Source organism: Macaca thibetana, chromosome 11 (assembly GCF_024542745.1).
Source record: "Macaca thibetana thibetana isolate TM-01 chromosome 11, ASM2454274v1, whole genome shotgun sequence".
Taxonomy (NCBI): Eukaryota; Metazoa; Chordata; class Mammalia; order Primates; family Cercopithecidae; genus Macaca; species Macaca thibetana.
The window spans coordinates 75854377-75866823 of record NC_065588.1 but is presented as its reverse complement, the minus strand read 5'-3'; the positions used below and the strand labels follow the sequence as shown (position 1 = coordinate 75866823).

Here is a 12447-nt window from a genome sequence, read left to right as displayed (position 1 = left end):
AGGCCGAGGCGGGTGGATCACGAGGTCAGGAGATCGAGACTATCCTGGCTAACATGGTGAAACCCCGTCTCTACTAAAAATACAAAAAACTAGCCGGGCGTGGTGGCGGGCGCCTGTAGTCTCAGCTACTTGGGAGGCTGAGGCGGGAGAATGGCGTGAACCCGGGAGGCGGAGCTTGCAGTGAGCCGAGATCACGCCACTGCACTCCAGCCTGGGAGACAGCGAGACTCCGTCTCAAATTTAAAAAAAACAAAAAACAAAAAAACTCAGAAAACAAACTAATGAATACGTAATTCAGAAATTTCAGGTGGCACACTGGGGTTGGTACTAGCTTAAACAGCCGCTCAGCCTTTTAGACCTATTCCCAAGAAAAGCCTTTAATTTTCTAAGGATTTTTCCAGAGCTCTCTCCATACGTTTCCCACAACAGCCAGACCAAAGACCAAAACTGTCTTTCCCCGAGAAATATAGAGCATATGAATCACTTTCTTCTGTTCCCAGTTCTGTGGCAGGCAAAAACTGATTGCTCACTCACCACGTGCTACCTGGGCAAAACACGAATATTAAGTAGGAACAAAGGTTTATGTTAGGTAAGAGTGACTTAGGGCTCTCCTACTTTTTCACAAAATGGAGACCTGGTATTTGTAGCCTCCCACAATGATGTGACCTGACATTACTTGGATATAGAAAGGTCAGTCTTCTCAGGTGCGTCAATGGCAGCCCACCCCGCTCTGATCCAGAAATTTTAGATGACTTGCATCTGAGGATAAGCCTCTGGCATGTTAATAATGAAAAAATAGAGACAATCACTGCCCCAGCTCATCTCAAATTAGCATCAGTGTAGCGTTATTTGGTAGGGAGCTTTGCTGCTAAATTCATTCCCTGTAAATGGGATGCAGAGACAGGGTTAAGCGGAAAACTCCGAGACTGGAATCGCCAATGTAATAAACTGTCCAACTGAGTTTTTTCTCCCGCAACCCTAAGATACTTGTAAGTCCTTCCTCTTAGCCAACCCTTTTCAGCAGGACACCGCAGTTTTCTTAGAATGAGGGTGCTGGGTTTGCTTCAGTTCTTTCTATTCTTCTGACCGCTGCCCTAGTACATATGAAAAGGGAGCAGCGACTAGGAAAAGAGACACGTGGGTATTTTCCCATCCAGTCTAGTCATTCCCTGAATCATCACAAGTTATCGCACTTTTCCCCTTAGCCAGCAGCGTTCGAGACTTTTTCTCAAATAATTCGGTCTTGTACTTAAAAGGAAGAGTGGTGGGAGAAGAGAGAGGCGGAGAAGACAAGCAAGGAGAAGGGCGTGGAGTGCCGTTCCCGCCCCGGAGTCGGAGGCGCCGGGAGGCCGGACGCCGCGAGGCCGCTAGCCCAGGAATGTGCGGTCCAACCCGCCGGCCGCGGGCGGAGCGCGGCGGGCGCAGCGCGGCGAGCGCCGTGTGGTCGGCGACTGGTGCGGAGTAGAGGACGGCGGGCGCGGGGCGGGCTGCAGCGGCGGGCGGGACGCGACGCCGCGCACCTGAGCGCCGGGGGCGGGGCGTCAGCGGCCACGACCCTTCCCACTGCGCGCCGCGCCCCTCAAGCGTCGCCTCGGCCTTTTCCGCTCGTGCTTCGGCGCCACTCGGCTCCCTTCCCGCCCCTCGCTCCCTCCCTCCCTCCCTCTTCTCCCTCCCTCCTGTCCTGGGACTGCCTGGAGCGCCGCACCGCGAGTTTGCCGCGGCACTTTCCGCGCGGCGGAAGAGCGCGCGCCAGCTTCGGCACACCTGGGTGCCCGATCCCAGCCACACGCCTCGTCCCCTACAAGCTCCTCCGAGGTAAGGGGCTGCCCCGCCGCTCGCTCACACCCGGCCCTTTCCCCACTCCGCGGGACAGCTGGGTCCCCGCCTCCTCTTCGAACCGACTAGGAACTCCGCGCCTCGCCTTGGGAGTGGGAGTGTAGCTGGCGGGGACCTCAGACCGGCGGTGGCCAGAGCGCGGAGCAAGCGATACGACGGGCCGACAGGTGGCGGGTCTGGCCGTAGTACCTCTACCGCCGCCGGCGCGGACCCTGGTGGGGACGGGGCTGGCGGGCGGGCCGACTAGGGGGTGGGGTCAGTCCTCTCTCCTGCCTTCGAGGGGGCGGTGATCGTCGGGGTCCGCACTGTAGGTGCGTGGGAGAAACTTCGCAGGGTGGGGAGCCGGCTGCTGCTCGCCGGTAGGGACTAGTGGGCGCGCTCTGGGTCTCCGAGGGGCGCAGCCCGGGGCCAGACCTTCGGGTCGGGCGGGGATCTTACGCTTCCCTTACCCGCCCCCTTTTGTCTTTCCCCTCAGCCCCGCCGGCTGCTGGGGGAGCGGCGGCCGTCCCGCTCCTGGAGGTCGTCCCCTGGCATCCTCGGGGCCGCAGGAAGGAAAAGGAGGCAGCGGCCGGAGCCGTGGTGGGCGGCCTGAGGTGAGAGCCCGGCCAGCCCCTCTGGGAATATGGCGACCGGTGGCTACCGGACCAGCAGCGGCCTCGGCGGCAGCACCACAGACTTCCTGGAGGAGTGGAAGGCTAAACGCGAGAAGATGCGCGCCAAGCAGAACCCCCCGGGCCCGGCCGCCCCGGGAGGGGGCGGCAGCGACGCCGCTGGGAAGCCCCCCGCGGGGGCTCTGGGCACCTCGGCGGCCGCCGCTACCAACGAGCTCAACAACAACCTCCCGGGCGGCGCGCCGGCCGCACCTGCCGTCCCCGGCCCCGGGGGCGTGAACTGCGCGGTAGGCTCCGCCATGCTGACCCGGGCGGCCCCCGGCCCGCGGCGGTCGGAGGACGAGCCCCCAGCCGCCTCTGCCTCGGCTGCACCGCCGCCCCGGCGTGACGAGGAGGAGCAGGACGGCGTCCCGGAGAAGGGCAAGAGCTCGGGCCCCAGTGCCAGGAAAGGCAAGGGGCAGATCGAGAAGAGGAAGCTGCGGGAGAAGCGGCGCTCCACCGGCGTGGTCAACATCCCTGCTGCAGAGGTGAGCCGGCAGCTTCTTCCCGGTGTCTTCCTCCTGGGAGCTACCCGGGGCCCAGAGTTTTCCTCCTCTGGCTGGTACTTGTCCATTCACCGAGTTAGGCGGGCAGGGGGTGATGGAGTTTTACTCTGAACAAATGCCTCCTGGGAAGTTCCCCAAACTCAAGAGTAGGACACGTGCTTTTCAGGCTTCCTGGCCAGGTCTCAGATCCAGGATCCTTTTTTACCGTGGTAGAAAGACAACTTGTGGCTCCAGGACTTGCCCACCTGGACTTGGCTGTTTGTGCTTGATCAGTTAGAAAAATTGATTAATGGTGGTGACGACATTCTCTAGGGTCCCACGTGCCCATGTGAAGTTACCAGTTTATTTCTCCTTTCTTACCAATGTTTAATAGCACCTGTAAAGAAAAGGTGGCCTTAGCAATATCCGAGACAGATTTGTCTTCCAGTGAACTCAAGATGAGTATATCCGAATGAATACATTCACTGTATTACATATAAATCAAATGTTTATAAGTTGTGCTCCTAAACACACAGTTTTTTTCTGAGTGATATTTACGACAACAAGGATGCTTTAATAACCCACAATTCTGTTCGCTCAGACGATCTCTTTTTGAGTACTGTGTCTGAAACACATACGTGGTAGGGTTTTTTGTTTGTTTCGGGTTGTTTGCAGTTTTGAGTATTTTCAAAACGTTGCTGCAGGTAGCAGCATCTTCCATTAGAGTGACTGGTAAAACATTTTTACTAAGTGTATAATCACACCTCCCTCTACCAGAAACAAGACAAAACAATCTCAAACAAGTTTTGGTTACTTTGATAGTAGCTCATGGATTTGAGGAAGTGGTTCAACACCTTGTTTCACCTAAAATACATGCATCTTTTTCTCATTGACTCTTTAGTTTTCACGTTTTCTTCTCCTGGCTTTCTAATTTTACTCAACTTTGTCACCCACTAAATAACTATTTCGAATTTACTAACTTTAATTGTGGTTTAAGTAAAAGCATTTGCAATAAGTTAGAGTGTATATTAAATATACCTAAATTTTTAGTATTATGATTTCCATACCTGGAAAATCATAGTGTGTCTTTGTAGGATGTATTTATATGAGCGTTTCAGAGATTTTTATCAGCCAGCAAAACTGTCCTCTGCGGTTTGCTACTTGCACAAAAGGTCTGTTATTCATTAAATTGCTTTAGAAGGAATTCATAAGAGTGGTAATCAAATTTCCAGGTTTTTTTTTTTTTTTTTAGTTAAAAATGTGAAGAATAAGGGGAAATTGAAGACAAGGCTTTGGAAAAGCTACATTCCTCAACTTGATTTTTAAAAGTAGCTGATGGTCCAAATAAAAGAATTTGTCATTTTCAATCTTTTCCTCATTGTTTATCTAACAGGGGTCTTATTTCGGGAAATATCTTGGCAGATGTTAAACTTGACTTTTTTCTGGCTGCATGTGCTAAAATTATTTTTCAAGTACTTTTTTTTTTTTTTTTAAACAAGCATAATGTTTCCTAGGGGAAGTAAGTAGAGTGTATCTTGTGAGATCCTAAGAAACATCTTTTGTTAATATCCCTGCTTTGAGTAAGAGAACATAGTGCTGAGAATGTAGATGACTCCCCACTACAATGGAGTCTAATACTCTGGAATGTTTTTCGTTTGGGTGTTGGCAACTCCTAAATTTAATCTTCCTTAAAAACAAACAAACCAACGGTACCTTTTTTTGTCTGTGGAATTTGAACCTTTTTTATTGAATAGGGAATTGAGGACTGCTTTCTTTTAGTGGTAACTATGGCTCTATCCGTTTCAAGCTGCAGGACCCAACAAAACAGTAATGTTTTACCACAGTATCTAATTAACAGACATACTTCTTGAGTGCCTCCTCCTCATATTTTCATATTTTTCAAAACAACTTATGTATTTCAGATGATTTTAATAGTGGTAAAATAGATGCAAAACTTTAAAGCTGAGCCATTTCCATGTCTTTATATTGTTGCCTTTTTAGAATTGTGTGCCATTTCTCCTAGTAGTTTCAACATTGAGAATACCGGTTGCCGTGGAGTTTCTTGTGTAATATTTGATTTAACACCCCTATTTTAAAAAGCCATACATATTTTGCAAATTTTTCAGGTATGAAAATATGTAAAAAGATGAAAATGATCAATTTCTCTATATTCAACAGTAGTCTTTATTTTATCTAATGTTGAGTAAGACTCTTATTTTCAGACATGATTCCCAACCAAGTTTGTATTAGTAGATTAACATGTAGTTCGTATGTAGAGATCTTGTTTTAATGGTGGATAAACATTAAGTTCCTTGAAGGAAGTACTTACGAAACTTCTGTGTGATACATGACTTTCATTACCTCATTTTACAAGTTATATAGTGTGTATATAATACTGTTATAAAGGTACCTGACAGCAGCTAAAGATACCAGAATTGACTAGAAGATAGTTATAGGCAAGGAACCAGGTCAAAAACTGAAACTAGCCGTTTGGGAGGTAGGAAACTGGGTAGTTACTGCATGTAGTGGCTAAAGTCGAAATACCCAGAGCTTCTTTAATGAGATAAAATTTAATAAGAGATTTAAAAAAATCCTTTTTTCTAAATTTTTACATTTTCTGTTTTTTGGTAGTAATTCACCCGAATTGGGTAATTTGGACATGGCATACTTCTTGCCAATAATTTTTATGTGTGTTTATCAGATCAGTCAACTGTTTATTACATACCTGTTAAAGACACTATCCTTCAGTGGAGAAAACAAGAATACGGCAGTGTATATTCTCAAGGAACAAGGCTATAATCTAGGAAGAAGGATAAGGCATAATTACATGAAAAAATTTAAGTACTGAGTTAACAGTTTGAAAGTCATCTTAATGTGAAACATGTAAATATTTATTGGAAATAGTGTGTGTTTAAAGGGAGGGGATGATTGGGCTGGGAGAAGGTATTGAGGATGAGAATCTTGACCTGAGTCTTAAACTTTTCAGTACCTGTATATTTTTACTTATATTCTCACATATGTACATGTATACATAATTGTTTGTATAGTATATTAAGTATCAGCATGCAGTGGTTCTTAACTTGAGCAGCACATTGATAGTATGTTAGGATCTTTAAAAAGTTTGCTCATGCTAATTCAATTCCTTGCCCTCTTTGTCCCTTCACCCCACCCTGTAATAATTGAATGGGTCTGGGATGGATCCCAGGCATTAATATTTTTAAAAGTTCCCCATTTGATTCAAATGTGAGTCAGTAGTAAGAACTGTTGGGCTGCAGTCTGGGTATAGAAATGAATAGGACATAAGCCTTGCCCACGAGGTGCTCTCAGGTAGTATAAGGAAATGTGAAAAGTAGAGTAGTAAGTACAGCTTAGTGCCTGAGCAAGGTACCTAACCCAGGGAGGAGGAGTGACAGTTGAAGAAAGCTTCCTAGAGAGTTATATACTTGTTTTCAGGGTGTTTGTGAAGTTACTGCCATTGAGTAGGGTTGTGTGAATGGGTTAATGGAGATGGTTGCCATAGAAAATAGAATCTATGAATAGGTAGAGGTGGCACTGAAGTTTTGGTTTTTTTTTTTTTTTGTTTTTTTTTTTTTGAGACGGAGTCTCGCTCTGTCGCCCAGGCTGGAGTGCAGTGGCGCGATCTCGGCTCACTGCAAGCTCCGCCTCCCGGGTTTACGCCATTCTCCTGCCTCAGCCTCCCGAGTAGCTGGGACTACAGGCGCCCACAACCGCGCCCGGCTAATTTTTTGTATTTTTAGTAGAGACGGGGTTTCACCGTGGTCTCGATCTCCTGACCTTGTGATCCGCCCGCCTCGGCCTCCCAAAGTGCTGGGATTACAGGCGTGAGCCACCGCGCCCGGCCTGAAGTTTTGGTTTAAGTGTAAAAGTTAACATATACAGTATTTAAAACTTCTGTTTTAAAATAGTGGTTGGCTAAAGTGGTTTATGTACTGAAGTTCAAGCAATCTCATGTGGTAGTTACACTGTTTATCCCCATTTCTAGAGGAGAAAATGAAGACTTAGAGCTTAAATGATTCAAGATCACATAGAAAGTAAGTGATAGAGCAATATTTTAAATGTTTTTGTGTATTTTGTGTGTATGTATATATCTAGGAAAAGGAGAGTTTTTAAACATTAACCTACCTTTCATTACTGAGCATATTTCCCTAGACTTTTATAAAACTTTTTTTTTAAAGGTTGTCTGAATTAATTCAAATATTTGAATGAAGAAAACAGTAAAGGTATGGAATTGAATAGAATTTCAGGTCAAATTTGTGTACTCAGAGATTGCTTCTGACCCTCTAACCTATAGTGTGGCAAAATTTTGAACACCAGGCTCTTGGCAAAATGTAAATTTATTTTTGGCTAGTGGTCAGAAAATGTGAATCTTTGATTTTACTTAAGTGATAAATTGTTTTTCTATCAAAATGGGATCATAACACCTACTCCATAGTTTGAACTTGTGTTGGTGAAAGGGAAGATAAAGGAGCATTTAACATATAGAAAGCACTTTTAAGTGAATACAGGTTAGGTCATAATTATTTCGTATGTGTATTGAATATAGGACAAGTTCCACTTAGTAAACTTTATAAATCCAGGTGGATTAAGAAATGCCTTTTGTTATTCCTATTATGCTCCAGACTGTCTACCTTTCTATGTGATGAGTCAGGAGAGAAACTAATAATGACTCAGAGTTGGAGAAAATTTGATTTGTGAATGGGGTACATATAGTGTAAACACAGACTGCTTAGTGTAAAACCTGGGCTGATATTAGCCCAGCTTTCCTAAATATTTGAGCTCACTTGTAAAGTAAATTGAAATTTTAATATTATCAGGATTTGTACTGAGTTGTCTGAGCTGGAATGCCATTTCTCATAAAAATAATAATTACATAATTAAAGTAGTTGACATTTATGATGTGCTTATTAAGTGCCATGCACCTTTCTAAGCACTTGATATACATTAGTGCATTTAATTCTCACCACAGCCCTATGGGAAAATGGGGAAGAGAGGGTATGTTACTTACTTCAGGTCATATATGTAGTGAGAAGTAGATTAGAGATAGTCTGCACTCACAGTCTTGTGCATAATAAACCATCTTACTGCACTTCAGTGTATTACATACTGTATACCTAGTTTAAGAAATACAAAGAGTATTTTAGTGTTAAATTGTTAGTATATGACTATAGAATTTGAAAATAGTCCTATTTATAGAAGATGGGTGAAGTGAGACTTTAATGGAAAATTTTGAGAACAAATGAATATATAGACACTGGCATTAAAATTCTTATTTAAAATCGTTATCCAGCTAGTGGCCTGTTTATACTGTTTCCTTCCTTCCCTCCTTTCCTCCTTCCGCTTTTTTGAGATGGAGTCTTGCTCTGTTGCCCAGGCTGGAGTACAGTGGCATGTGGTGTGATCTCAGCTCACTGCAACCTCCACCTCGCGGGTTCAAGCAACTCTCCTGCCTCAACCTCCCAAGTAGCTGGGACTTCAGGTATGTACCACTACGCCCAACTAATTTTTGTATTTTTAGTAGAGATGGGGTTTCGCCATGTTGGCCAGCCTGGTCTCAAACTTCTGGCCTCAAGTGATCTACCCGCTTCAGCCTCCCAAAGTGCTTGGATTACAGGTGGGAGCCACTGCACCCAGCCTATTTATGCTATTTATTATTATTTCCGAATTTTTTTTTTTAGCACCTATGATGTGTGCCAGAAAATAATTACGCCATTTAATAGCAAGGTTGATATAATGTTTTACAAGTATAAAATTATTGGCAAATATTAGGGTTTGACATTTTCTCAGTGCTTTTTTCCTTTTTTGTAAAATTGAGATATAATTCACATACAATAAAATTTACCCTTTTAAAGTGTACATACAGTTCAATGGTTTTTTTAGTATTCACACGGTGTGCTCTTAAGTGCTTTTATATTTTCATCTTTATTTTTCATTATGTTCTTAGAACCTCTGGTCCCTAAGTTTTAGCTTACCTTTCAGTAAAGTGATAGGTTATTCAAATTATGAGAAGTCATTAACTTAAAATAATTTAATATCAGCCTTTCCTACATTTTACAGAGAAAATGAAATTATTGTAGGAGCTCCTCAATTTTAAGTTTCTTAAACTTGGGCACCCACTACCATTTGTTTGCAGTGGAATTTAGTATAATAGGTATTTATTAGGTTGGTGCAAAAGTAATTGCGGCTTTTGCCATTGAAAGTAATGGCACCAACCTAATAATTGGATTAATTTTGCAATTGGATTACTTTTGCAAAAACCTAACAATTTAACTGAGTGTAATACTTTCAATTTACTTAAATTTTTACATATCTTTCATGGAGATCTGCAAAGCTCTGTCATCTAAACATTTGGGAACACTGATTCAGAGTAAAAAAAAAAAAGAAGTTTCCACGCTTACTGTTTTAGCTATAGTACTAGAATCAGTGTCCTAAAAGATGTGTCTGGGGGGATCATCTCTACCAGTATCACTTGTGCTGTTTATTTAAAATGCAGATTTCTGGGATCCACCCCTGTCCGGGTTAGGGATTTTATCTGAGAGTCTGCATTTTAACTTGAGTTAAACTTGAGTTTAACACTAAAGTTTGGGAAGAACTATCTTAAATACCCTGTACTAGTTTACTGATCCGGCAAATGAAAGGAATACTGATTATCTTAACAGGATTGTTGCATGAATTAAATAAAATGATGTTTGTGAAAATGTTATAAAAATGCCCAAATCACAACTTGTAGTTACTATATAGGTTAATTTCCTATTCTCATTTTTTTCTTCCAGTTAAAAACTGTGCATATTTTTTTTTTTTTGAGACGGAGTCTCACGCTGTTGCCCAGGCTGGAGTGCAGTGGCGCGATCTCGGCTCACTGCAAGCTCCGCCTCCCGGGTTCCCGCCATTCTCCTGCCTCAGCCTCCTGAGTAGCTGGGACTACAGGCGCCCGCCACCGCGCCCGGCTAATTTTTTGTATTTTTAGTAGAGACGGGGTTTCACTGTGGTCTCGATCTCCTGACCTTGTGATCCGCCCGCCTTGGCCTCCCAAAGTGCTGGGATTACAGGCTTGAGCCACCGCGCCCGGCCAAAAAAACTGTGCATATTTTAACAGAAGGTTGAGCTACTTGGAAATTCAAAGTACTTTAAACATTTATGTAATGTCACATACTTAGTGCAAAATGCTGTGTCTGCTTTGCCTCTTTTCCAGAATTTAGACAAGTCTAGACTGCAGAAACACCTCAGATAGTTAATGTGTAATTAGAACTTTACTTTCACGCGTTTTTAATTTTTATGTATCTTTAAGTGAAAGTATAAATTGCGTTTATAAATGTATTTGATAATTAGCAACTCAAACTTTTAAAGCATTGTGTTTGCCATCTTATCAAACTATTATCAAATACAAAATTTTTCCCCATTGATTACAAATCTTACAGGTTAGACCTATAAGCATCCTTGACTGGCAATTGATTTTAAACGTATTTGGTTAACTGCTGAGTCAACTTTCTGTTTAGATCTTAGGCTATTGTGTTATAGCCATATACCTGCATGTATAGAATTGAGCCTCAGCCATCTATTACATTCTCCTTAGGCTATGTAAAAATACACTGGGCACCATGGCTGAACAAAATTGCAGGAATATTTAATTTCTGAAAGCAGCAAAATCACACACTTCAAAGGTAGAAAGAGCTCCAGCAAGTTCAAATCTTAGCATGTCAGTTGACTAGTAAATGTTTATTCTGTGATAGTTTTTGGAGATTTTGTCCAGCAAAATTTTGTGGGTCACAGTGTATTTTTCAATGATAGCCTCATTTATTTTAGGTAGTTGAGGAAATAGGGTAGTTGTATTCTGAAAATTAATATTTTGTTAGGTTTTGCAGAAATGAACAGATAGGAGAGAATTTATATTGTAGATTACAATTCTGTGGCAGCTGAAACTTTGTTTTAAGGCTCTTCATAGTAAATTCTATGGGGCCAGGCACCCTAGCTCACACCTCTAATTGTAGCACTTTGAGAAGCCAAGGTGGGAGAATCAGTTGAGCCCAGTAGGTCGAGGCTGCAGTGAGCTCTGACTGCTCAACTACACTACAGCCTGGGTGACAAAGTGAGACTCTGGCTGGGAAAAATCCAAACAAAACAAAACTCTAGGGGGACTAAGAGAATAGGATAAATAAACATAATAATATACAGCTTGAAATATAGAACTGAAACAGATAAAATTAACTTAAAAAGACATCTTTTAGACTAAGCTTATCTGTGGTCATGTAAGCAAACTACTTAATATTTTAGAATTTGCAGGTTACATAAAGTATCAATTGATTTTCTATTATTTTTGGAGTTTTTTCCAGAATATGTTTAGTTATATTTAAAAAGAATATAGATCTCAGAACAGAGTTAACATTCAGAAGATGGTGCTTGAAGAATAGAAATGAAAAGTACAATTACATTAGCTGAAATAATCAAATAAGTTACTTTTAGGTTTCACATTCTTGAAATACTTCTACATATCCTATAATGTAAACAAAAGTTGATGTAAGTCAAATTTATATAATCCTAATTTTTTTCTGCTGGTAGAAGTAATGTGTTAAAAAGGCGATGTGTTCACTGTAGTTCTCTTATGGAAATAAATCCAAGAAAAGGTGGAAAAACCTATTATCTTATATGTATTAATATTTGTGTTTCTACTCTTATTTCTGTGAATCTGCTTGAGAAATGGAACCACATTATCGATTTGTGTGTGTACTTAACTGCTCATCATGAGTATTTTTATAATGTTATTCTATAACTTCAAAAATAGGGATAGATGTGGATTTTTTGTTACATGTTTTTTAGAGACAGAGATCTAGCTGGTTCCCCAAGCTGCAGTACTATGGTGTGATCACTCAGCCTCAAACTCCTGGGCTCAAGCGATCCTCTTGCCTCAGCCATCCAAGTAGCTGAGAGTACAGGCATGAGCCATCATGTCCAGTTGGATGCATGTGTTTTGTGCTGTTTGATATTACAATACTTAACCGTTACTTTGGGAAAGGACCTTACTGCTTATCTACCTTATTATGTGGCTTTTTGGTTAGCCCATAAATAGTCTTAGATAAATAGCTATTTCTTTTCTTTCTTTCTTTTTTTTCCCCTGAGACGGGGTCTCTGTCACCCAGGCTCAGTGCAGTGGCACGATCATGGCTCAATGCAGACTCAACCTCCTGAGTTCAAGAGATCCTCCCACATGAGCCTCCTGAGTAGCTGGCACTACAGGCTTGCACCACCACGTCTGACTAATTTTTTAAATTCTTTTGTAGAGATGGGGTCTCTACAGGCTGGTCTTGAACTCCTACACGCAAGTGCTCCTCTCGCCTTGGCCTCCCAAAGTGTTGGGATTACAGGTGTGAGCCACTCCACCTGGCCTATTTTTTCCTTTTCATATATTGTATTTCCTGAAACATTGCTCAAGAAAAGTGTTTGTGCCATTGAGCCTCACAGGT

At 42.6% G+C, this 12447-nt stretch overlaps 1 protein-coding gene across 3 annotated transcripts in view; it reads left to right on the top strand.

Moving 5' to 3' along the window:
- Nucleotides 1-1667: 1667 nt before the first annotated feature.
- PAWR (pro-apoptotic WT1 regulator) overlaps nt 1668-12447 on the top strand; it is a 93171-nt gene continuing 82391 nt past the window's right edge. For 2 of the 3 annotated variants that reach the window (XM_050749211.1, XM_050749209.1), the window contains exons 1-2: nt 1668-1815; nt 2312-2974. In XM_050749211.1, the coding sequence (XP_050605168.1) occupies nt 2459-2974 (516 nt within the window). In that variant the 5' untranslated portion in view covers nt 1668-1815; nt 2312-2458. Of the gene's footprint in view, nt 1816-2139; nt 2975-12447 lie in introns of those variants that run through there. The other variant, XM_050749210.1, reaches the window with a different exon arrangement.